At 63.5% G+C, this 25,751-nt stretch overlaps 1 protein-coding gene across 1 annotated transcript in view; it reads right to left on the bottom strand.

Moving 5' to 3' along the window:
• The window catches only part of DENND3 (DENN domain containing 3), a 30,955-nt gene extending 5,534 nt beyond the window's left edge, over nt 1–25,421 (bottom strand). Inside the window, exons 1-17 of the mRNA XM_054590545.1 lie at nt 25,242–25,421; nt 21,069–21,348; nt 20,407–20,522; nt 19,475–19,617; nt 17,979–18,090; nt 15,896–16,015; nt 15,324–15,542; nt 13,496–13,611; nt 12,548–12,703; nt 11,539–11,635; nt 10,310–10,413; nt 9,644–9,855; nt 7,819–8,340; nt 4,238–4,497; nt 3,373–3,543; nt 2,581–2,710; nt 1,271–1,378 (exon numbers count right to left, since the gene is read on the bottom strand). Coding sequence (XP_054446520.1) covers nt 1,271–1,378; nt 2,581–2,710; nt 3,373–3,543; nt 4,238–4,497; nt 7,819–8,340; nt 9,644–9,855; nt 10,310–10,413; nt 11,539–11,635; nt 12,548–12,703; nt 13,496–13,611; nt 15,324–15,542; nt 15,896–16,015; nt 17,979–18,090; nt 19,475–19,617; nt 20,407–20,522; nt 21,069–21,348; nt 25,242–25,343 — 2,968 coding nt within the window. The 5' untranslated portion in view covers nt 25,344–25,421. The remainder of the gene's footprint in view (nt 1–1,270; nt 1,379–2,580; nt 2,711–3,372; nt 3,544–4,237; nt 4,498–7,818; nt 8,341–9,643; nt 9,856–10,309; nt 10,414–11,538; nt 11,636–12,547; nt 12,704–13,495; nt 13,612–15,323; nt 15,543–15,895; nt 16,016–17,978; nt 18,091–19,474; nt 19,618–20,406; nt 20,523–21,068; nt 21,349–25,241) is intronic.
• Nucleotides 25,422–25,751: the final 330 nt, after the last annotated feature.

The raw sequence follows: 25,751 nt of genomic DNA, 5'->3' as shown, positions 1-25,751 counted from the left end.
CGCCCTCTGTCCGCACTCAAGGACGCGTCCACGTGCCAGTCCTTGCGGGGCCAGCCGGCCGACTCCAGGGCGGTGCTGCCCACCGACAGCACCCTCGGCCCGGCGCCCGCGCCCGCCCTCGCCCTGAGCTCCCGCCGACAGGCTCGCCGGCGCGCACCGTCCCTGATGGGTCTGACTCCTGTTTTGGTCCCTCTCCCGCACAGGGTTCACCAAAGCTGCGCTCAGCTTCCAGCCCCTCTGCCACCTCTTCCGCACCTGGTGGCCACCGTCCCTCACGGTTGTTGTCGCACTGTGTCCAGCCTTTCGAGAAGTTCCCAGTCTGAGTCCCCTCGCCCACGACGACCAGAGGCCCAGAGTCTAGTCAGTGTAAGTGGAAGGAAAACTCACTTAGATCTGAAAACCCAGGGTAATTCATAGGCCGTGACGGGGACACCCCTGGTCTGTGGGGTTGGATCCAGCAGGTGTCTGGTGGCACAGGTGTGACCGGTCCCTTTCTCCTGCGGGACACGGCTTCGCCCCAGAGCCTCCGTCGGCCCGTCCGACACCGTCTGAGGCGGAGGCTCCATGAGTCACGACCACAGAGAGGGCGGCACGTGGACGGCGCTCACTGTTCACGCAGACGCCCACGGACGGGCTCCGCGGCCGCGGCCGGCCCATTCCGCCTGGAGCCCAGTCCCTTCGCTCCCAGCGCGCCGGCCCTCGGGGCACGCTCGCCCCGGCAGACGGAAACGCCCGCAGGCGTCTGTGACCCTGCCACGCCAGGCGACCTCTGCCGCCCTCTGCCGCCCTCTGTCGCCCCCTGGATGGCGGCAGCAGCTCCCCTGCCTCCCAAGGCGGCTGTCCGCTCCCACGTTCCCGTCAGCCCAGGAGCCGCGCCGGCAGCTTCTGAGGGGCAGGCACTCGTGACAGGGACAACAGGACCAGATGAACCCCCCGGGAAAAGGACGTGTGTGCCACACGGACGTTGGGGACGGCCACTGTGGAGGGGACCTAGGCAAAGAGCCCGCCCCACTCCCGTCTCTGGGCTCCCTGGCTCTGGCCTCCGCAAGGTGATGGTCACAGGAGGTCACAGGGCTGCAGGGATTTCACCCCAAGAGCCAGACCCCGCCCACCCCGCCTGGCCACTCAGCTGAGCTGGAACAGAGGCCCGAGCCCAGGCTGTGCCCGCCCCCGCAGCCCCAGCCCCGCCCCCGCAGCCCCAGCCCCGCCCCCGCAGCCCCAGCCCCGCCCCCGCAGCCCCAGCCCCAGCCCCGGCCGGGAAGCCGCGTACCTGGCGTGTACAGCAGGACGTCCACGGCCTGCGGCTCGGTCTCCCCGGCCGAAGGGTTGATCCTGTGCTTCAGCGTGTCCGCGGTTGTCTTGGGAACGGCCGTGGGCACTGAAACGCCAACACCGTGTGAGCTTTCCGGACCGAAACGCAGCGCTCCCGCGGCTGCGCGCTGCCCCCCTCGGGTGCTGTTTGGGGGTGAAACCGCCCAACCTGGGACGCGAAGCCCTTGGAAAGCCGACGCTGCAGCGCAGCCGGGCGGCCTCCCCCACTCGGCGAGCGCTCCACTCCCACCCCTGAGGACCCGTCTCGGCAACGGCACAGGCCCGGACGAGGCCAGGAGCACCGCGCTGCGGCCCAGCCGTCCACGGGGCTGCCGGCGCGTCCTGCCGTGGGAGGGCGTGGGGAGCGCCCCTGCCTCGCCCAGTGGGTGCCGGCAGCACCGCCTGACACGCACCCCCACCCAGACACGCCCCTGCCAGGCATGGCATAAAAACCCAAGAAAATTTGTTTTTCAGAATTTCCATCATAAGCTACGGCTGTGAGCCCGGGATGGGCACCCACACAGAGGAAAACAGTTCTTGTTCTGGAACACAGCGCCCGGACAGGCCCCCGTGCCGTACGGAACAAGCGGGTGACGGCTGCGTGACCGTGCGCGGCGGCTGGAGCAGCCGGCGGCTTCCCTGTGACTGGACCAGGGCCTGGCAGGAGGTGGGGGCCCAGCAGCCAAAGCGTAGTGTCGGCTTGATTTTGCTCCAAATGAGAAAAGCCACATTCAACGCTTCGTTTGAGGACTATGGACAAGAGCCGCCCCGGGCCCCCCAGCAGGCCCAGGGACAGCCAGAGCGCCCGCCGTCCCGGGAGGGAGGGATTCTGGTACAGGAAGCACGAGGGGGCTCAGCGCAGGCGCAGCGAAGAAACAAACACTAACAGAGGGCGGTCCTTCCTCATCCTTGGACGTTCTACAACCAGAGCCCCACCCCCCGCCCCAGGAGCGAGGCCCACACAGGCGCGCGCACGCATGGTGACCGCACGACGATGACAGCGGCGAGAGGACTCGTCCCCGATGGCGCACGGCGCGCTGCCTACGCGGTGCAGGGAGCCAGCCCTCGCGGGCAGCCGGGCCGGGGCCGGCGGAGGTGCCATCACGCGTCCGCCAGCGCAGCGCCCCAGGGAGCCCGGCAGAGGCGGGGAGCCCGGGGCAGGGCGGTGACACCCACAGAAATTGAAACGTATAAAAGAAAACTGCACAAATTTGGGATCCTGGGGGAAAACATCATGTGGGTCTAAAGCACTTAGGACGCGTCTCTTACTTTCGTTCTTCATCTTGTCAAAGTAGGACAACTTGGAGGCAGCGTAAATGGCTCCGGGCAACGGCAGCGCTCCCACCACGGCGTCCATCAGCAGGGCGTGCGTCAGCGCCTGCTGGACGTACTGCGGGTCCTGCGGGGGCAGAGCCGGCCAAGGTTACCCGCGGCCGCCCCGTCAGAGCAACGCAAGGGGCTGGGATTTGGGCCTGGCGCTGCGTCCTCACCACCATTCGGAGGTAAGACGCCCCGGCCGTTTGTCCCAGGGCCAGCAAAGTGTCTCTGCCAAGCGCCAGCCGGTCCCCACGTAGGTCCGGGGGCCACACACTTGCTGTCCCCTGCCCACTCCAGACAGAAGCGCTCGCGCACCCCCCTCCTGCAACGGGGAGGTCCCACCGCAAGCGCCAGCCCCTGCTGCACACGGGCTTCCTGACGCTGGCGCCCGCACCTCGGACGGTCGGGGGCGCTGTGTGACCCCCCGTCCCCATGCACATGCTCTGTTCCCGCTCTGGCCTGCTCTGCAACGGGCTCCTGCCCCGCCTGCCAGGGCGACAGCACAGTTTCCCCCTTGTCCTCCATCTCTCATCGCGGTCCCCAGTCTCCCCCGGGACCGTGACATAGTGAAAGTTGTCAGCTTGGCCCACAGTAAGCGAAGGCATGGACAACCCTGGCTCTAGGCGTGGCGCTGTGGGGGGCCCATGTGCCCCCCGTCACAGCCCTGAGCCTGTGGCAGAGGAGAGGAGCGCCCTCGAGCACCCGCCCCCACCCCGCGGGACCCCGTCGGCCGCGCGCCGGCACCTTGTGCTCGTCCGCCAGCTCCTTCCCCGCCCGCATCTCCTTCACCATCAGGTGCCACAGGTCGCGCTCCGACTTGAGGTTCGCTTCGAAGGCTTCCTTCCTGGATGCCGTTTTGACTTTTAGGGTGGGCACTCGGAGAAACAGGACGGTGACCGTAGTGCTGCGGACTTCCTGGGGGAGCGGGGCGGGGGGGGAGGTGAGCAGGGGCGCCAGGGCCGCGGCAGCCGCGGGAGGCCGGAAAGGAGGCGCGGTGGCCTCTGAGCCCTGCTGCCGTCCTCGGCACGCTCGCCAGGGTCCTGCGGGGGCGCTCGGCGGGGCCCCGACGCGAGGGCAGACCCGGAGGGGCAGGGCAGGGGCCCGACTGAGCCTTTGGGCTGGTGGCGGGGGGTGGGGGCCCAGCAGGACAGGGAAGGCGCTGAGTGACCCTGGTCCCAGAGAGGAGAGGAGGGGATGGGGTGGTGGCGTGCCCCCAGCCTCAGAAACGGACAAAATCGAGTCGGGGCGGCTGTGTGAGGGCCCAGCGTCGCCCCCGGCAGTTCACGTGGACCCGTCCACGACACTTGGAGGTGGCTCGCCCTCTCGCCCCCTGCAGTGTTTCTGACTTGGGTTCTAGCGGGTCGCCTGGCAAAGCCAGCACAGGGAAAAGCTAACGGGAAACCCAAGATGGGGCTGCGGGCCCAGCGGTCACCACGGGGCGTGGCTCCCTGTCCCCGCTGCGTCCGCCAACAGTCAGCGGAAATGGCACACCCAGCTCGTGCGGGTTTGTGCAACAGACGTCAGGCGCAAGCCGAGCCCCGCAGGAGGTCCCGGGGCAAAGGTGCGCTCGGCGCCAGCGCGGGCGGGGGCGGGGCGCTGGCTCCCGCACCTGCATGTCCCTGAAGGTGGAGATGTCCACGTAGCCCGGCCTGCCCTCCGTCAGGAGGAAGAGGCGCTTCTGGGTCATGGCGATCTTGCCCACGCCGTGGCTCGTCTTCACGGAGCTGGACAGCTTGTACACGCACTCGTTCTTGTCCAGGTGCTCCAGCACCGACGCCGGCAGGCTGACCTCTTGTGCCTCCGCTTCTGTCTCCTTCCAGCAGGTGTAGAAGTCTTTGAACGTCTCCGGGTCAATCAGTTTCTGCTGTCCTGCGTTTTATGAAGAAAAGAGGTTTCTTACAGCCAGCGCGACAGCCGTCAGCTGGGAAGTAGCGCACTCCCCCAGCGGGGCAGAAGGTGGCGCCAGCACCTGCCCACCAAGCGGGAGGCGGGGTTCTCCCCTCCCTTCCTGGCAGCCCTAGGGGCACAGGGCGGGCACTGCACGCAGCCCCTGACCCAGCGATGGGGTCACATGTGGTCCAAGCCCAGTGTCACGGTAACTGAGGACATCAGGTGGGAACACCGGGACGAGGGCATGGGTGGCAAAGATCTGGCTTGGGTGGCAGCCACCCTGGGGCCATGAGGGCACCCAGTCCCGGGTGACACTGGCATTGAAGAGACCCAGCCCGTGGGGACACGCCACGTGCTGAGCCAAGCCGAGCCTGAAGGCAGCGGTCAGCATCCTTTGGTTACACGCACAGAGAAATTCCTTTTATTACTTGTAACCCAGAGACCTTAACTGAGGTGGTGACCTTTGCCAGTGTCCGGCACTCCTGCCCAGCTGCAGACCTGGCCGGCAGCGCACCTGCTTCCCTGCCTGTCCTGTACAGGTGGGACGCCCCCACCCCCGCACACGCCCGCCCTAGGCCCTGCATCTGTCCCTGCTTGTCCCCATCTGCCCTGCCACGCAGCTCCTGTCTGCGGCACAGGAAGTGGTTCCTTGATGGCTCCGCCCCCTCTCGGCCTCCAGAAGGGCTTCTGTAAGGCACCGGCAGGGGCTCCGCCCCCCTGTTCAACGGCTCCAGGGCCCCCGTCAGCACCAGGCCCGGCTCCTCCCCACACGCCCGCGCCCAGCGCAGGAGTCTGTCCCGGCAGGGCCTGCTGTCCCGGGCCCCGCACTCGCCGTCCAGAGGGCTCGCGCCAGGAAACTGCTGCCCACCCTTCAGTTCACGCCTCGGGGACTGAGGCACAGGGAGGCGGGGCCCTGTGTTCCTGGGCCGGCTTGCCTGCTGGCGCCCTGCCCCGAGGATAGGACCCTGTCCTCCCAGTCCCCAGATTGGCTCTGCAGCCACGTCCCCACCCGGGCCCCACAGCCGAATGGGGGTGACCGTCGGCCTGGGGAATTTGCTGTCAGGGCCACAGCTGAGGCTGGCCTGGCTGGGCAGCCCGGGAGGGGGGCGCTGTCCCAGGCTGGGGACAGGGTCCGGGGAGAACTGCTGATGCCATTGGAATTAAGATCTGCCGTCAGACCCCAGCACAGGCACGGGCTGTTTGGGACAAACCCCCCCGGCACCGCCCTCCCTCAGTCTGCAGAGCCTCGCAGTGACCAACGGTCATTTTTTGAATTCTCAGGTGAATCCTTATTCAGGTCAGTTCATTCCAACATGGTGACATTGCTCTCTGACTAACGGTGCTTTTCTAGATGGATCTAGAACGTCCATCGGGTGCCACACTGGGGTGGCCCCACCTCCCAGGCGAGCCTGTTCCCGGACCCACTGCAACATGAACAGAGCCACAGCGACAGCCACGGGGACAGCGGGGCTGCGGGCAGTGCGGCCGCCAGGGCTCGCGCTGCGGACACCTTCCCGGGCGTCCTCGCCGCGTCTCCCAACATACGTCTGGGACTGCCCGGCGGGCCTTCCCGTCCGGCCGTAAAACCACGCCGCCCGGCTCCCCCGCTCCCCCGCAGCCAGGACACACCGCAGCCCCCGAGGGAACAGCTACGGGACAGGCCCTCTTCCTGCTGGGAGGACAGGGCCTGCAGCGCCCGCCCGTGCGGGCGGGAGGGGCGGAAGGGCCTGGTGCACAGCCACACGGTGGGGGGGAGGGGGGAGCGCCTGCAGGCTCCACCCGTCACGAGGGAGCGCAGCCCCGGGGGCCTCGGGCCGCCGAGCGCCAGGCTTCGCCGCAGACCTGGCCGGACACGGACGTCCTCGTGGAAGCCCTGGGGGAGCGGCAGGGTCCGCTCGGGGAGGCGCCCTGGCGTCCTCCACGCAGCCTCGCGCACCGGCCCTCGCGTCTGTCGGCGCCTGTCCCCAGCCGCCCTGCCCGGTGGGCGTCCCGGGCGGTGTCTGTCGCCCCGGCTGCCCCGACGGCCCGAGCCGCCTGCGTCTCTGCGAACGCAGGCAGCGCCACTTCCCCTCGGCGTCTGCGGAGCGCGGAGCCCCTGGGAGCGCGGGGCGGCCTGCCCAGGACCAGCGAGCAGAAGCAGCGGCCGCCCTGTCATCCTCACACCGGGAGGAGGGCGGCCACGGGCGCACAGATACGCCCCCCGCTGCCGCCGGCCCGAGGCCACCGCAGGAACGAGAGGCAGTCACGCCTGTGGTCTGTGGAGGGAAGGCGTCTTACAGGCCTGCTACCGGGCGCGGAGGAGCCGCCACACGGCGCAGGGAAAGAGGAGTGGCCCCACATAAAAAGGGGTTAAGGCGACAGAGAGGCAGCTCAGGGACAGACCCCGAGTGGCCCCGAGCGACGGGCAGCCGTCCCCTGGGACCCACGCGCACTGTCACCGGACAGGCAGACGGCACCAAGGAAGCGCCACCCAGGCCGGGTCCCCGCTTCCCGGGCCGGGCTTCCTGGCTGAGTCCCAGAGCAGCGGTGTCCAGCCCCCGGCCTGCAGGCCACACGCGGCCCAGGAGGCTGGGAATGCAGCCCGACACACAATCATAGATTTACTTACAATGTGTTGTGTTTGGTTGTTTTTTTTTGCTCATAAGCCTTTGTTAGTATTTGTGTATTTAATGTGTGGCCTGAGACAACTCTTCTTCCAGTGTGGCCCAGAGACGCCCAAAGGCAGACACCCCTTTCTCTAGGACCTAGAGAAAGCCACCTGGGTGCACACGTGGGGACAGGCAGGGTGGTGTCCCTCCGTCAGTAATGGAGAAGGGCATACTCACAGGATGCCGCCGACGGTGAACGCCCACCGGCTACAGACGCCCCCCACCTCCCCTGCCGGCCGGGCACAGGGCGAAAACCGCGCCAACGGGCTCATGGCGGCCACTCATGTGCAGCTAAAAACGCACAAACCCATGGACTGTTTCAGATACATCCATGGACAGAAAATGCATAGAAATGTGGTAAAAATAAGAGGCTGGAGCTGGCGACAGCAGCCCATTTCGGGGACGGGCAGAAAGGGCGCTAAGCAAACCAGACGAGAGCGGTCAACGCGGAACCCCAGCGCTCGGGACGTGGCGGCCCTGATGTCCGTCCCGGTCAAACTTCCCGCAACCCCTCCCACCCCAGGAGCGCCGGTCAGAAACCAGCCAGGGTGGCGTTCGCTGTTGGGAACAGCGGTGCGGGGGCCGCTGCCCGGAAGGCCTGGCCACCCTCCGCCCATCGGCCACCGGTCGCCACTGAAGCGCCACCTCTTACCCACGGTCAGGGCCTCGAACAAGCGGTTTATGATGTTGACGTCCCTCACGATGCCCGACTCCTGGACCCTCCGCACGAACTCGTCCGGCCCCATGTGCTTGCTGGGCAGCTCAAAGTGCTTGACGCGGTCGTCGGCCTTGGGGGCCTCCCCCGGCGGCTCCAGGACCTCGCTGATGAGCCTGCGCAGCTCAGGCATGCACTCGGCCTGGGCGCGCACGGGGCCCGCCATGGACTGCACAGCGCGCCTCACCAGGTCGCCGGGGAAGATCCGCAGGTCCGTCTTGTACAGGCTCTGGAAGTCGAGCAGGGCGTCCAGCAGCTGGCCCTGCATCAGGTGGACGAGCCCCCGCAGGTAGTAGTAGCGGGCCAGCAGCACGGAGCTGTCGGGCGCCAGGCCGTTCATGGCCTTGCTCAGCAGGTCCACGCAGTCGCAGTAGTAGGCCTGCACGCACTGGCTCACCAGGGGGAAGTGGATCTCTGGGATCTTGAACGTGTACGTCGGCCTGGGGCTCACGTTAGGGACTAGAGGGCAGCGGAGGAAACAGGCAGTGAGCGCAGCCCCCGCACGCGCACATGCCCCGGCCCCACCGCGCTGTCAGATGTCGGCCTCTTGCCCCGTAGAGCAAGAGCCTGTGGCCTCTTCCGGAAAGTCCCACGAACCCCAAGCTGAGCAAGCGGCCCTCCCGTGACGCCCACGGAGCCCTGAGGACGCCGGATCACATGATTCGTGAAAACTGTCAATGCTGAACTGACTCGTGAGTCTGCGAGTCTGTGGGAGGGTTAAGCCAGTAACTGGGAGCCCAGGCGGCCTCGCAGACTGGGCTCCGCCCTGGGAAATCGCTGTTCTGCTCCCTGAGGGCAGCTCCATGCGACGGGCGCTGTCGTTCCCGTTCACAGGGGTGCAGGCGGAGGCTTCCACGCGGCCCCAGCACCAGCCACTACGTGCCAGAGCCACCCCACGGCCCTGCGCCTCACACCAATTCCCTCAGCATAGGCCGCCGAAGGGCCTCCCGGGCAGCCCGCGTACCGCCCTCCCAGGGGCTCCCAGGGGCGGCGCACAGGCCGGCCCTGCAGGTGGGTGCTCTCCCCGGGGGGCAGGGACTCACCCTGAAGCCCGGGAGGGGCGGGGAGCCCAGGGCAGAGGGGACAGGAGGAACCACAGGCCCTGCCGGTCCCACAGCCCAGGAGCGGGGGTGCGCCACGCGGGGACTCCGAGCACCCTGCAGGGCCCTCACGCGGCCTCCGCTGCCTCGTTTAGAGGGCACCCCTCTGGCAGCGAGGGCCCGCCCCCGCCGTCCTGTCTCAGCCTCTGCCGTGTCCTTGGGAAGCACCCGCTGGGGCCTGAGCCTGAGCCACAGCCCAAGCCAGCGGCCACCAGGGGGCCCCCGCGGCTCACAGCCAGGCCGCCCCCTCACACAGGGATGGGGCTGCATGGCCTCGGGCCGGCCCCGGGTATAAATGCCACGGGGCAGGGGCTGGCGTCCTGGGGACCCCAGGACCAGGAAGGGCTTGGCACTCACTGGGGGCCTGAAGGTCACCGTGTCCCACTGGACTGACATACGAAGCGTGTATTTTATACACAGACACGCACGTGCGTGTGAAAGGCACACCGTGCAGAGCTGTTGCCTGGCGCAGTGAGACTGGGTGATAGACCATACAGACAAGAAACAGTTTCCTAAAATGAACATTCTAAAAATAGTACAAATACAGTGTTTTTTTTAAAACAAATAAAAAGGCCTGCCCCCTTCACTGAATCCTGCTCCGGTTTCTTTCCACGACCCGCGACGGGACAGCCCGCAGCCCCGGGGAGAGGAGCGACCGTCACCTGAGCTGCTGCTGCTGCTGCGGCCGCTGGGGCTGCTGACGCTGCTGCTGTGGAGCGACGCGTTCCTGGGCACCAGTTCGGGGACGGAGACGTCGTGCAGGTTGGGCATGCTGACCACCATGCGCCGGTGAGCCGCGCGCTGCGACCACGGTTTGCCCAAGGCCATTTTCTCGACGGTCGGTCGCCTTGGACTCAGAAGCGTCCCGCTGACCCTGGGGCAGGAGGAAGCAGCGCGTCGCTGACACAAAAACGAGCGGAGTCCGAGCCTCGATAGCGCGCGCTCTCCGGGGTGGGGGCCGGCGTCCGGCCCTTGCACGTGAGCGGGAAGGTGAGCGGCACGGTGTGTCCACGCGTCCCCAGAGGCCGGACAGGCTGGAGGGTGGACCGTGCCCCCGGGAGAGCCCGCAGCGCTCAGAACCGGCGAGGCCGCCCCCCACCGCGGCCGCCCATCCGGTAAAGCCCCACGAAAATGGCGGGGGAGAGAAGGAAGACGGGAGGGAACGGCCAGCACACAGACCCGGGGGGCAAACACAGGGGTGGGCCACGGTGCGGCCGCTCAGCATGTCCCCGAATAGAAACATCCAGCTTGTCACGACCCGCGAGCGGGAGCCTGCCGTGTGTCTGTGCAAATGACACCGCCCACGCAAGGCTCGGGCCCCACAGCACCTGTCCTCCTCCGACTGCGTGCTGAGGTCCAGCTGGGCGAAGGCGTCCATCCTGCGGCTGAGCCGGGCTTTGAGGAAAGAATGGAACATGTAGGTGTCCAAGACCTGGAAGAGACGGCAGAGATGACTGACCGGGACCCCCGGCGCCGGCCTGGCCTGGCCTCCTTCCTGCTGCCCCACCCCGACCCACTGGCGTCTGGTTGACACCGGCTCCTATGGATGCGGCTCCCCAGATACAGCTGTTTCCTAGTTTATCGCAACCTCCCGACGTGCTCCGCCGGCTCCTCACAGCATGCGCCAGCCGGCCGGTCTGTGCACCTGTAAAGTCACAGGAAGCTCGCCCCCAGGACAGCACAGCCGGGGTCTCTGGGTTTTGTCACAGGCTCTGGGATGTCCTGGGGACTGTGGCTCTCCCCGGCCACACCTCACAGCAGCTGCCCTGCCTGCCTTCCCTCAGCCCCGGAGCACTGCCCCAAGCCCCCGCTGCCCCCGCAACGGGGGTCGTCCCACTGCTGGGGTTCAGAGAGGAAGGAGCCGGGCGTGGCGGCGCCTGCAGGAAGACGGAGGGAGGGCAGGGCGTGCAGAAGGGCAGGCCGGAAGCTGCCTCCAGGCCGGAAGGATGGGGCGGCTGCAGAGCACAAGGACAGGCTGGAAGAGGACACTAAGGGACCGTCACGGAGCCGGCCCACAAGGAGAGGGTCACGACGGAGGCTCAGCCTCCCCTAAAAGTGTGGAAACAGGCCCTAAAGAAGCAGAGGCTGTGCACGGGGCGGCACTGCCTGGGAAAGCCCTGGAACGTTACCTTTCGTAACAGACAAGAATGGAAACGAACCAGACGCCAGTGAACAGGTGGAACAGAGGACAAACAGGGCCTCGCCCTGACCCTGGGCTACTGCTGGGGACAGAGGAAGGAGCCAGGGCACAGGCGGGGTGACGCTCGGGGACCAAGGGGACAGGAGAGCACGGGAACTGTTGGGAGCACAGGAAGGTCTCCACCCAGACTGAGGAGGTGGCTCCTCAGGGGGCACAATTGTCAAAGTTCATCACACTTGACCCTTAACATGGGCGCGTTAGTTCTGTGTAAATGATACTCCGAGACGCGACCAAAGGATGGCCAGGAACCGCGCACAAGCTTTCGGGGAAGCTGGCACCGTGAGAGACGGACGGATGCTGAACACACGTTCACCAGGAAAGCATGGCCTGCGGGCAGAGGCGGGCCACTCGTCTGACCTGCTTGTAGAAGCGCTGGTCGCTGGGAGCGCGCGTTTTGAGAAACTCCTCGCTGTTGAACACCCTGTGCTCGTAATTCAAGTGGTTCTTCACCTCCCTGACAAAGACAGAGACAGCCCAGCTGTTGGAACATTCTCACGTATGTGGAAAACGCGTCACTCCGAGAAGCAGAGAAACGGCGAGGAGCACACTTTGAAAAGCCCTGTTCCTCAGCAGGACCGTGCGGACTGCGGGGGCGGTCGGTGGGGTCAGGTTTCGGGCACAGCTTTCCCGCCAACAGAAAGGCGGTCGGGAGGGGCTGCAGCTGCCGCCGTCAGCCCCCGGGTCCGTACCAAAATGAACGTGCGAGGGTCAGTAATCGCTTGTACACACAGAACCGAGTTCCGGCTGGTGAGCCAGGAAGGGCAGCCGGACTGAGCCTTGGCCCAGTGAGGCCACCGGCCTGACCCCCCCCCCAACCGTGGCCCCCCCCAGGCCCCATTTCCTCGTCTGCAAGTTCATGGTGGCTTTGGCGAACCATCCCCCAGATCTGAAGTAACAAACTGCAAATACAGTGAGTAACGTCACATCGAGAGTCAGTACATAATAGGATCGTTGTTTCCTTCACTGTGAGGGAGCAAGGTCTTATTATCTGCCGTCACATTTTCTGCTTTCTTTATGAACTCATCAGGCCTTTAAAGTCAAAAAAAAAGAAAAAAGAAAAAACAGGAAAAAAAAAAAACCCTTGTTCAGGAAAGAGTTTCTCTGAAAAGAACAAAAGGAAAGCGTTTCCACGACTAGGTTACACCACTTTGAGCAAAGAGACGAGCGCATCCTGTCTCTGAAACACCACCGTTTCTTCCTAATGAAAAATTTGCTTTATGCAAACAGACACGTCAAAAGACACTGGCCATTAAAATGGGGACTTTGAAACACTCCCACGGCATGGGGCCCCCACGGCACGCTCTGCTCTGAGCCCCTGGGGCGGAGGGAGGACTGGCCGCCCCGCCGGGCAGGGCGCGGGCAGTACCTGAAGATGCTGACAAGAAGCTGCAAGGTGAGCCGCTGGATCCGGCCGTTGAGCCTCTGCTGCCAGGCCCGCCGGCGGGCACGCCCATCGTTCAGGTCGGTGCTGGCGCCCAGGTGGGCCAAGTCCAGCTCACGGTGCAGCTGGAGGTTCTGAACCCTGGAAGGCAGCAGGCACGGGGTCACGGACGCTCCTCCCGGGCCGAGAGGGCACTCCGAAAAGGCCCAGTGCTCGGACCACACTTCAGTAACTGGGGGCCGGGCCCTGAAAACACACCCTGGAGGGGTTTATTCACTGCCCCACAGAGGCAGCTAATTAGCACACCACACGCGCAGCTCTGACTTTGAGCGGCACGTGTCCTCCGAGATGAGTCAGCGTGTCCCTGCGCTCTGCCCGGAGAGCACACGCTCCCCCTGCGGACCACACGCCCGCCTGGGTACGCTCAGAGGTGCCAACCGCCACTGCCTCGTCCGCGTCCCCAAGGGCAGCTGTCTCTCCTAAACCTCGGGCTGGCCTCCGGCAGGCCCCAGCCCCCAGCCCCCAATGCCACCCGCGGCGGCACCTGCAGACATGGGAAGCCAAGGCTTCCCCAGGTTTGAATACGCACAACGAGCCCCCTCGGCGTGCGGCCGTCCCACCAACACCTCCGAAGGCCCGCGATCCAATCCGGGTACCACCTTGTGTGGGACCAGCGCAAACACATGCCAAGCCAGCTGTGGGGGGCTTGTATCCACGTGGGAATAAATAGGAAAGTGGATAAATGCACCCCGAAACCCGGGTCACAGGAGCAGGGCAGGGAGTCGGAGCGGAGCGAGAGAAACTCACGACTAATTTCCGAACTGTGAACACACAAAGCTTCTAGCAGTAACATGAGCTGGGAAAAGACAAGCGACGCCGGCGGCAAGAACTCAGACAGGGGGGTCCCCCAACACGCACGGCCCCCAGCTGTACCTCTGAACGAACACCTGCGCCGCCAGGAGGGGGATGTCGGGGACGTCCACCTCCTCACTGCTGGAGGAGCTGACACTCCCGGCGTCGATGTTGATCAGAACTAAACCATCGGCTTCCTGTGAAAAGAGCGTGGAGGCGACATAAGAATCTAAAGGCATCTCTGAAAAGAGAAGAGCGCGCTTTGCACTCGCTGAGACGCTGTCGTCATCGAATGGCCCTACGTGACACGGCCCAGGCCTTAGCCGTCTCCCCCGAACGTGCAGGCAACGCCGCAGGGTCCGTCAACGGGCCGGCGCCTCCGCCGTTGAGTCCGGATTCCAATGCGCACGCCAGGCTCCCCCGCCCCGGTGCGAACACGCAGGCGGCACTTCAGAGACCCGGGAGAGGACATTCCAGAGCTCCAGTGAGAGCTGCCCCTCCAGTGCCGGGCGTGGGTGGGGCCCCGGGCTCGGTGCCGCGCACACTTACGGTTTTTTAAATACGGACACGGCTTACTTGTAAAGTCTTATCTGTGACAAAATACACAAGCAATGAGTCACGCGCCAGGGTCCCGAGAGTCCCCGGCATGTGACGGGGGACCTCTCTGCGGGTCACCGCTCCCGGCTCTCACGCCGGGCCCCACCTGGCATGAAGTATGCAGGCGGCGTCTCCCCGGGCAGCCACGGGCACTAAGGGAGCAGAGGCCAGCGGGGCCTCTGCAGGCGTCAGCGCCGACACAGGCGGTCACGGCACAGACGAGCGGCAGGACAGCGTCCGCCCTCCGGCGCCACCGACAGAGCCCCAGGCCCCGAACGCGCTCAGTGTGGTCCCGCTGCCCGCCCTGAGATCCCCCGGACGGGCGACCCCTTCGGGACTGCTGGCTGGAGCCATTGGGTAAACGTGACAACGCGTTTCTCATCCGAAGGGGCTGCCACAAGACAGCCTTTACCCGCCTTGACTATGAAAGACGCCTTTTTAAACGGCACAGGATGGCCCATTTTTTTCCTCCTGTGCCAGGCGGGCTGGGTGACGTTTTTCCGTTCCTTCCATGAAGGTCTGAATGGCCTTTTCTTAGAGGGTGTTTGCCCCCTGGGGAACCTCTGCTTTGGCAAGCGCCCCACAACGCCCGGCTCCTCCCCCAGAGTCTGCGCGAGGCACCTTCCCGGGACTGGCTCAGAGGAATCAGAGGCGGCGGGGCCACCCAAGCCTGCACTCTTTCCGTGCCCACTCAGGGCATCTCCAGGCAAGAGCCCGTCCTACAGCAGCTGCCGGTTGGCACCGGGAAAGGCGAGGCGCGCGGCGCCAGGGCTCACGCGGCAACGAGCATCAGCTCCCCCTCGAGACCCACTCCCCACCCCCCCGGGCAGCTCAGCTCCATGTGGTGGACAGGACCAGTGCTGGCGAGGGTCCGGGGAGGCCGCGGCACGCCGGGCTGCCGGCGGGGGCGTGACGCGGTTCGCCACACCTCACTTGACACCACACAACGAGCAAGCAAGCAGCGGGGGCTGCCCCTGAAATCGGGGACCGGTGACCCAGCGCCTGCCCGCGCCTCACAGAGGACCTCTGGGAAGCCGTTCTGGCTGCTCTGGCTGCGAGTGGGTGAAGCCCCGCAGGGTGCTCGGCGCACCGGAACCGTGAACGCACCCTGGGGCCCACGCCACAGGGGGACAGAGCGAGGGCCCTGGGTGCGTGGCTCCGGGCACAAGGTGCTCCCGGAGGTCGAGGCGTGAGCTCTCCATGGCCCATGTGTGCAGCCCTTGCCTTGGGCACCTCCTCGGGCACTTCCCGCCCGTCCCCGCCACGGGCGCACAAGAATTTAGGGGTCTGGGTCCAGCGGCCGGTACCTGACCTTGCTGACTTCTTCGAAGTGGCTGAGGTGGCAGCCCATGAGGAAGGACGTGGGAGCCATGAGGAAGTCCAGCATCTGCCCCGACAGGATGGGCACGAACGTGTGCTGCCACTGCAGGGGGTGCAGGTAGACCAGGAAGCACTCGGCCACCAGCGTCAGCAGGGCCCAGCTGGCCGAGAAGACGACGACCCGCCGCTCTGTCAGGAGGCACGCCAGGATCTGGGGGACAGACCGCGGCTGCGTGTCCGACCGGGCACGGCCCACTTATGGCGCCCACAAACACACCCCCCTAAAGCCAGAACGCGGGGTGCAGTGTCTACCCATGTTTCCCTGCGGCACCTGCCAAAGCAAGGGCTACTTGGATACCCGCCCCCACCCCCCGCAAAGAAGTGCAATTTGCAGATAGCATGCACCATAGTGAATGTTGGTTTTAAACAAAAAAATTAACATTCCGAGGGCACTGATCTGTGCGTGTGGAAGACGCTGCGTTTGACGCATCGTTGCTGCGGCGGCAGCGCTGAGGCCCACGGAGCCGCTGAGCGGGAGGCCCTCGGGAGCGGAAGGAGGCGCACCTGTAGCACCTTCTCGGGCCGGAAGCACAGCAGGGGCAGGTGAAGGTCCAGGTCAATGACTGGGCTCTCGGGGTCTGCTCGCGAGGGGAACACAACCTGTAGTGGCTTCATGTTAAATATCTGCAAAGACCAATTTCCCCAGTGAGTTCAGAGGGCTGCTCCCGGCGGCGGGGGAAAGGCACGACGGTGCGGGCTCAGAAGGCCCCGAGGCAGGGACCGTTCCTGACGGCTGGGGCTCTCGCCGTCCGGTCTGCACAGAGTGAGCCTAGGGCTCAGGACTGGCGGTCGCGGGCCACCCGTCAACTGAGCCCTGCAGCCTTTTCTCAGCCCAGCGTCCTCAGCTCTTTAATTATTAGCAAAACACAGATAAACCGCCACCCAGACATCCATCCCCACAAACACCAGTTCTAAATCGAGCCCATTCAAATGACTCTTAGCCTGTGTAGGTCCCTAGTCATAGTTACTACATAGCACGGGTTGTTCACTAAGTATTTAAGAGTCAAAGTTCCTTAAAGGCATGTAATTCAAAAAATGCTAAGAACGATACTTTATTTTTCTAGATAAGATTTTCAAATAACACTTCAAATTCTGTCTCAAGGGTGCCTGTGCGTCGTGGCAAAGGACGTGCTGGGCGCCAGAGGAAGCTGTGGCCCCCTCCACGCGGGGCTCCCCGGCTGGCCAAGGAGCGGCCAGGGCTGCTGGTTCCCCGCCCCCACAGCGTCAGCCCCAAGGGAATTCAGGTGCCCGCCCGCCCCTGGAGCCTGCAGGTGAGCAGACGATGACCCAAGTGGCAGCCAGGGACTGGGGGCCAGAACAGAGAGGAAATCAATGGGGGGCAGGGTGCTCGCTGCCGCAGCAGGTCCTCCGTGACAGCCTGTGGCGGTTACAGGACAAGAAAGTGGCCTTTGGTGACTTCACTGCCCCATTAAAAAACGCCAGTCACCCACATAGTAGAGAGCGCCTTGCTCGAGACACGCCCCAGTAAAGGCTCCCTGCAGAGGTTTCTGGGAGCGGCCCTCCCACACCTCCTGATAAACAAAACACAGTCTCAACTGCCAATAATCAAAGCGTCAAGAACCAAGGTCTACTTGGTTTAATCTTCTGGAAGCGACAGAGAGAGTGAAACCGAGTCTGTATTTACATTACATTCCTGGATGTTTATTTAATAGGTGTCCTGTTATCTGTGTACTGTTTTTTAAAAGGAAGCACCTGATGGTGCCATGAGTCTGAAAAACGCCGACTCAAACAGGGTTCATCACCAGCCCTGGCCGAGCCGCTCAGCTGATGGGAGCATCGACCCCCACGCACCACGGCTGGGGGTTCAATCCCCCATCAGGGCACAGACGAGAAGCGACCCGTGAACACACGAGTGCATGGAACCGCAAATCCATGTCTCTCTCTCAAATCAATTTTTAAAAATTAAAAAAAAAAATTAGGCTTCAGCACCTGGCTCAGCAGTCTGACCTGTCACTCAACAAAAGCGAGCGGGGTCTGCCATCTCAGACACACCCCTACCTCAACCCCAAAGTTCTCCTGTTGCAAAACGGCCGAGAACATCTTGGAACCCATGTTCCGCGGAACCCTGTCTAGGAAATGGGTGTCTATTAACTGAATAACACAGAGGCATTGTGAACAGCCAAAAAATACACACACACACACACGCACCAATTACTTATCGTTAATTACGTTAGACAGGAGAAAACATTAACAAGCGAAATAAAATACCCAATACTCCAGACAAACAAAAGGGAAATTTGTACTTTAAGTAAATACCATGTGTTTTCTGCACAGCAAGTAATGAACCAATGCGTTAACTGCCAAAGGGGCCAATTACTAGCTCAATGCCTAGTGACCCCGACCACTCAGTAAAACTCCAGCCCACCAGCCTCGGCAAAATCTCACTTCTAAAGTTTTAGGAAATTTCTCTTCTTAGTTTTTGACTTTTAGAAATAGCATAGAAAAGGCTTGTAAGGAGCGTGAGAAGCCACGTCTCAGTGCAGCCAGCACTTAAGGACCCTCTTAAAACACTTCCTCCATCTGTGCTGTGTTCCTTCTCCGACTGGCAAAGAGAAAACGTAATTACCAAATGGAGCGGTCCGGGGGGAGGGCTCGGTATTAAAGACAGTTTGGCAGCAAAATCTTTTATGTGATTGTCAACTTCAAAATGTTTACAGAGCTTCAGATGAGTCAACAAACTGCAACGAGAAAGAAGAAAGTTGTATCACAAAGTAAACTTGAGAATCCAGTTGTCACCCTCAGCATTTGGCATCGAAGCAGAAGTCTCAGTGGGGTCGTCAGCAGTTCTAGGACTTTCACGGGGGGCGAGGGGCGTCCCCTACAGGAGGCAGGGGCAGCGTTTGGGGCTTTTTTGGTGGGGAGGGGCCGGGCCACGTCCCATCCCTTGGCCTGGGCGCTGGGCGCACACATGTGCCCCGTTTGGGGCGCGCTGCTGGGTCCCTGCCTCCCTCTAGGGTCACGTCTCAAGACGGAGCGAGCAGCCTCTCAAGGGAAGCCACGCTGGAAAAGGCCCCTGCGGACCAAGTGCGCACAGCGAGGATGGGGACGGGGGGGCCCTTCGGACCCCCTTCTGTTCAGAGGACGCTGTTGGCCCTCTCCCATCCGGTTCAGCTCACAAAGGCAGGAAAACAACCCCCACTGTGCAGAAGGGGACTCTGAAGACTGAATGGCTATTCGCCGTCCAGCCCCGAGGACGGTGAGTGAGTAAGCGCAAAGGGGCGTGTCCTCATCTATCACGCTAGCGCTGCCCATGCCCTGGCAGACACGCGTTCCACAATCCCTGAGCTCGATGCACTCCCGCGTTGACTGCGACCAGGCCAGCTCTCTGTCCCCCAGAATAAGCTACGTCTGCGGCAGTCAGCGCGAGCTAGGCCCAGACCCGCCCAAAGACCAGTCACGTTCAGAAAAACTGAGCCGCGAGGAGCTGGAGTCAGCTCAGGAACGGGGGTCGTCTGATCGGTGAGGGTGCCCGCCCGGCCCCATGGCTGAGGGGGGAGGCTGGGACTGGCTGTCCTTTTCCAGGGGTGCAGAAGGGACCTGCCACTCCAGGGAGCTGTGGCTCGCTGCCCTGCCCCCGGCCTGCCACTGAAGCGCTCCAGGTTCCAAGAAGAGAGCTCAGTGGCAGTGCCCATGTCCCCGGCGGGACAGGGCCGCGTCCACATCAGGCTCGATGCAATGCTTTCTCGAGTTTTCAAGAATTCTCCCCATCCTCCGTTTTCAACGCAACATCCGCATTAAGTCAGTTAACAACCCTACCAAAAACAGTAGCTTTTAACATGTCAACAAAACTCATCGGGACTAAGAGCAGCCCGTTGATTTTCTCAGCCAGCCAGAAGAAGAGTTGTTCCTGACTTAGGTCTCTTTAAAACCTCATGAAAAAGAAAGCTTCCGTGTCAATTTCACTCCCAACAGTCTGCTTTGTCTCCCCCACCTGGTTATGCCATCCCCACGGTGGCATTTCCATGAGACTCAGGATTTTCCCACATGCTCCCCCGCCCGCCCGCAGGCCATTGCGTCCGGAGGCAGCCCCACAGGTGGAGGGCGGCGGCGGCAGCAGCTCACCAGGATAGGCAGTCCCTGAGCGCGTTGTAGTAGGGGAACCGGGAGATCACGCACACGGCGAAGGGCACGAACCAGCCGGTGGCGCTTGTGGCCGCCCAGGACGCCTCCCAGTGAGGTTTGCCGTTGTAGAAACAGTACTCGTCCTGGGGAGAGAGTGGGGGCCGCAGGTTAACCCGGCCGGCCGGGTCGTGGTGCGCGTCCTCAGTAGTGCAGCGTCTCCAGACAGAAAGGGGGTCGCAGGGGCTGGACGGAGCCCTCCCCTCCCCAAGCCCCCACCCAGGCTCCGGCCGGGTTCACAGCCAAGTCCGGGAGGGAGAACGGGCGCCCCGCGCGCTCACTGTGGAGAGGTGCAGGGCTTACGAAGAAGGTACGCCAAGGGCGCAGGGAGCACAGCAGGACACACGATGGGGTCATCGGGCCTGGCCTAACACGGAAGGAGCACAGTACCGTGGGTGCCCGGGAGCCGGGCGGGAGTCAGGGACAGGGAGAGCGAACAGAAGGGACCTGGCCTGTGACGGGGATCACAGCCAGAGACACAGCGCAGCAGCAGGTTCCAGAAGGCACGGCTCCCAAGTGGCACAATACTCGGGGCCCACAATCTGGACCCTAAGCGGTGCTATTCGGGGGTTTTGGGTAGGGATGGGGGAGCATGAGGACAGCTTCAGTTTGGGACTTTTGGAACTCGAGGCCCTTGGAAGGTCGACAGCCAGGTAAAGGGAGACGCCCCGGGAACAGTCGGCCGCGCCACGGCCCTCCCGCCCCCGTTCCACGAGCGCGCCAGTCGGTCGGCTCCAGGTCAACTCTGGCTGCCGTGCGACCTCAGGCGAGCCGCCTGCGCGCTCTGCGCCACTGTGGTCCCCTCTGTAAAATGGGACGGCCCTCGCAACCCCACCTAGAGCCAGGGTCAGAGGGAAGGCGTGGGCGTCACCTACGTGCAGCGGCCGGTGGTACTGCGCAACTACGCCGTACGTCCTGTTCCCACAGACGTCGGTCAGCACCAGGAAGTGGACGTAGTCCTCCTTTGGCTCAGAGGCCACGCTCAGGCCCCCTGGAAACAGAAAGAGAAAGATTTTGTGAGGCCTGGGGCAAAAGCCGATCCCTGGTTCACAATCCCTGAGAGCAAGAAGCCACATCAACTTCTCGTGGAGGTGACCGGACAAGCACCATGTCAGGTCCTTTGTCCGAGTTTTCACAGTTCTCCAGGCCCAGGCAGAACAAGAAGCCCCAAAACACTAGCCTGCTGTTTGCAGAACCAGCCGTGCTGGGGAAAAAACTCAACCTGCGCCTCTGGCCCCAGGGACCCAGGAAGCAGGGTGGTGCAGCCGGCGCCAGCTCTGCCGTCGCACAGCTGCCTGCCGGGCCCCTGGGGAAGGCCGACGTGAAGCCCATCTTCTAAAATGGGGACTGTGCCCGATGACCCAAGCTGCCCTTCAGCTTTCAAACGCCCAAAATCCAGAGAGCTCAGTGCCAGGGCGGGACGCTGGGGCCGGCGGGCGGCCAGCACGCCCAGGCTACACGTAGCCAAGGGCAAGGACTCCCAGACACAGATCGCGGGTGTGGCCCCTCGGCTCGGCCGCCCCCGGGCACAGGGTACCTGGGAAGCACAGCTGGGGCAGGGCCAGCAGGTCCACGCCATTGGGGACACCAATGTCTTCCACGTCCGGCCCCCGGGGACGCCCCGGGGGGGCCCTGCAGGGTTCCGCCTTGGCCTTCTCCCTCTTCTTCCTGAAGGAGCGCATCTTGGTTTTGCTCAGAGTCCCGCAGCTCCCCCCGGCCGCAGGGCTGCTCTCCTTGCCGATGAACGGAGGCACAAACACGGACAGCACCTCCGGATCGAGGGGCGGAAGGTTCTGGACTCCCCTCTTCTGGACCGCCTGGAACGGGCAGAAATAGGAGTTACACGGTGCTGCCAGCCCTTGCTGTGCACTGCGCCCTCGCACCCACAAGCGTGACGTTGGCAGATGTGCCCTACAGCTCTCCCAGCAGCGGCTCGTGGCGGTAAGGACCCGGGGAGGCGCCTGGAGGCCCGGTCCTGCGAGGGCAGACGGAGCTCAGTACAGGCTCTGTCCCCACTGCAGGGGCACAGGGCGTCCTCAGGAGACGCCGCAGGGCGCGTGCTCGGCTCCTTTCAGTCCCCCAAGTCCCCCCGTGCCCTCTCAGGCGGCTTGGGGTCGGGGGGCAGGGCAGTGATGGGCTCTGTGTGTCACCCGAACCCGCACAAACACGTTGCCAACGCCACGCCCGCCAGGCCAGCAGGCCGTCCCCGTGACCTGGGAAGATGGGGGCAGCCGTGAGGCGACAGCGAGGACACACATGTCCCGTGGGGGCCAGTGGAAGGGGGGCATTTTGCCCGGGTTCCTCGACACTTTCCCTTGGTACGAGGTGGGTTTGAACCTCCTCTTCTCACTCCACCCCCAAGCGCGCGAGGAGCGCAGGCCCTCCTTTCTCCCCCTTTTCTAACGGCAGCGCCTGAAGGATCTCTTAGCGGGGTCAGGACTAAACTTGTTGCTGCCGGACCGATTCCAGAGCTTCCCGAGACCCTGTGGGGAAAACGCCGCCGGCGGAGCTGCGGGCGGGGGGAGGCGGGGACTGTGCTGTTTTCCCTGTGTCCCCACATCTCGCGCAGGCGATGGTTCCGCGGCGGCCCCGCATCCGCACCCGCGGCGGCACGCAGCGACCCCGCAGGCGCACGCTCCCCTGGCCGGGCCATCGGCCACCACGCTGAAGCCAAGAGCCTCCCGCCGCTCCCTCTTTTTACCTGTGGTCACCTAGAGGGCCACGGCCCTGTCCGGCCACGCTGGCGTTCGGCAGGTCAGCATGCGTCCGGTTTTTTCAGAGTGGACATCTTTTCCCTCATTCCCTCTTCTGATTGGACAGGCAATACAGGCTCGTTAACAAAACGAGGCCTTGCCCCCAACCGCACGCAGCACAGCCTGGGCTACGTCCCTCCCACTTCTGCATACGGATCACTCTTTTCATAAACGTAACCATCCTACTGAAATGGTTCCCGTTCCCGTAGCCATGGGTTTTTTTCCACTTAACCACTCACTCTGGCGGACTTCCCTGTTCGCCCTGGGCACTTGTGACAATTGTGTATGTGCCTGCCCAGCCCCCTACCGAGGGACAGCTGGGTGGCTCCCGAGTCTTCCCGCTACACACCCGTACCTGTGCGTGCACACACGCCTGAACAACAATCAGTTTGAAAGCGCAGAGAGTCTAGGCGTGGCTTGCCAGCGCGCGTGGCCGCGGCCCTCACCCTGGGAGGGCAGGTCCATTCACGCAGACTCTGCCCATGTGACTTCCTGCCCCTTTCTTGCAGACAGGGATTTCGTAAGCCCCTTCCCCGAAAACATCGTCTTAGTTTAAAAAATCTAACAAGTGAAGACCACAACACCCTAACTCACTTGAGCCACAGGTTTCTGCTGGACCGCACGGTGGCCCAGACCTCCGCGATGGGATGCGCTGCGTTTGTGACACGGAACAGGAATTAATAATTTCTTAATGTGCTGGAACTGCCATCCAACACCGCTGCCAGGGGCATGCGGCAGCTCCTTTGATTTAAGTTAAATGTAAAACCCAGTTCTCGGTGGCATGAGCCACAGATCAAGCACCCGCAGCCGCCGTGTTGGACAGCACGGATAAAGAACACCAGTGGTCCTCACCCAGACCCGGACCCGGACCCAGACCCAGACCCAGACCCAGGAAGTTCTGTTGGCCAGGGCTGCTCCGGAACGGGAAGGATGCTCCCCACTGAGCACTGCAAATGGGCCTTCACGCCGAGAACTACACTAGTGACCTATGGGGCGAGGGTCTCTGAGCACCGTGGGATGCATCTGTGCCGGTCCTTCACGCCCCTCGCCTGGTCTCCACGGCAACGAAGCAGTGGCGGAAACGGTCGCCAACCACATCCCTCACATGGGAATGGAACTGCATCCTCCAATTCTGTCACTGTCCTCAACAAAACACACACCACCTCTTCTAAGAAATAAGCAAACCCAAGGGTTCGGCTACGACGCTATCCTGAGATTAAGCTCCACAGCTCTCGAATCTCTAGGCTCACCACACAGAAACGCCTGCATCACAGAGACATGGTGACTTCCAAAGCAAGATGAAAAGGCTTGGATGTTCAAAATAGAACTGCTTTAAAAAATAAAACTACATAAACAAAGATATCGGTTTGGTTCATTTTAACGTGAATGGGGGCCTTAGAAGCAGGGCCAATGCGGGAAGTGGAACCGGTGTCCTCACACCCCTCTCTTCCTGCTCCTTCTACGATTTTCCTCCCCGCCCTTCGCGGAACCCTGAACAGAAGCCACAGAAGCCACAGAAGCCACAGAAGCCAGGTACGGCGCAGAGGATGAAAGGGAGAGGGCAGGGTCGCAGACCGCACCCCACCGCACCCCTGTCCTGGGAGCCGGCGGCGCAGCTGTGTGGCTCAGGAAGCAGCACAGGAAAGATTCCAGTGGCCCGCCCCCTGCTCTCAAAGCACGTCTCATCCGGAGGCCAGGAACCGATGTGTTGTAACTGCCCGAGAGCAAGGAGCCCAGCGGCGGGGAAGACCACAGTTGAAACCAGGCCATCTCCTACCAGAACAAGGAGGAACAGCCATTTGGCAAGTTAGAGGCAGCACGATGACTCCACCGGTCAGGGGCACCGGTATTTGGGGGATTCAGGGAGTGAGAAAGAGGAGGGAAAGGCAGACAGACAGCATCGAAACTGACTGAGGAGTGCAGAGGAGAGAAGCATTCACAGACATGTATCCAGTTATTTTTAGCAGCATTTAGCTTCTCTTGGTGACGCCCATTCAACCCTGCAGAGTTAAATACACAAATGCCGCTCTGCCTTTCACTGACTTGCACAGATATCCGGGCAGAAAAGCCGGGGAGTCTCTGGCCACACTAGTCATCACCTCTAACCAGAGAAAAGTGAGTGTCACGGTCAGCCTCGGCCAGAGAAACAGACGGCGAAGACCTGTTCAAAAGAAAGCCACGTTCCAAAGCTGAGAAAAAGCGAGATCACAGGAAAGAAACAAGGAGAACGAGAATGTCCGAAACTGCTGCTTTCCCAGGAAAGGGCACTTGAGTTTAGCACTTTGGCTGATGGAGTGTAAAGATGAAGAAAAGGGGGCCAGGTGCGGGGGGGGGGGGGGGGGGGGGCAGCCTCTACTGTACAGGAGAAAAAGAAGTTTCATCGCAAAACCACTAAGTGCAGGATATTTAAAAGTGGCCCTTAAGTCTAAAACATCTCATTACACGGTGAACAGGGAACCTGTGCAACGAATTAAGTTCCTTAATGGGTAACAGGCAAGGGCCCGGCGCACGGGGGGCCGCGTTTGCCTCGCCCACCTCGCCCTCGCCCAGGTGGGCGTCCTTAACACAGTCTTTAAGACGGCAGCCGGGAGGCGAGGCCCTTCCCCGAAGAACGCGGCGCGGGACGGACGTCAGCGCTCTCTCTCCCTGTAAACTCTGGAGCAGCTCCAGCGGGTCCCCACCCCGTGGGGTGCTGGGGGCTGGGAGAGCCCCGGGGGAGCCCCCAGAGCCAGCCACCCGCGACTCCACCTCTGGGGAGAACAACTGCCGCCTTGGCACCGGGCAGGCTGGGGGCAGCCAGGCCTGTCCGGACCTCAGGCTCGCTGTCCGCACCCCGCAGGGATGCTGGGTCCCCGGCTGGGGGCGCCGCTGGTACGGAGCAGGGGTGCGGAGGTCCTCCGGGCACTGACCCCGCTCTCCGACCATCACCCGCCTCGGTTTCCCCGCGGGGTTCTTACCAGCTCCAGGCCGCGGAGGCTGTCCCTGGAGGGCCCCAGCAGCGCGCACAGCTCCAACAGCCCCGAGGGCAGCACCAGGTGCTGCGACGCCGTCTCCGCCATGGCTGCTCCGCGGCCCACTGGGTGCACCCGGCTCGGGCGTCTCTGGCCGCCCGGACCCCGACCTCGACCCCGCGCCCGGCAGCGCCGCCCCCTGGCCGGCGCGCACTACCTTCAGCCGGCCGGATCCGCCGGAGCGCCCTTCGCGGGGCGGGCCCTGATCGGGGGCGGGGTCTGATCGGGGGCGGGGTCTGGAGAGCGGGAGTGGGGCCGGGTGGAGAGGGCGGGGCCTGGAGACCAGGAGTCGGGCCCGTTGGAGGGGGCGGAGCCTGGAGAGCCCGAGAGGGGCCGGGTGGAGGGGGCGGGGCCCTTGAGCGAGGAAGTCATTTCCGAACCGGACTGGCGAGTCCAGGCGTTCGGGGCGTCTACGTGCGCGGCCCCCTCCCCGAGGAGACAAAGAAGGGATGGGCG

Source organism: Pteronotus mesoamericanus, unplaced genomic scaffold (genome assembly GCF_021234165.1).
Source record: "Pteronotus mesoamericanus isolate MK-2021 breed Mesoamerican mustached bat unplaced genomic scaffold, CSHL_Meso_final scaffold_174, whole genome shotgun sequence".
Taxonomy (NCBI): domain Eukaryota; kingdom Metazoa; phylum Chordata; class Mammalia; order Chiroptera; family Mormoopidae; genus Pteronotus; species Pteronotus mesoamericanus.
This window is presented reverse-complemented; position numbering and strand designations above follow the sequence as displayed.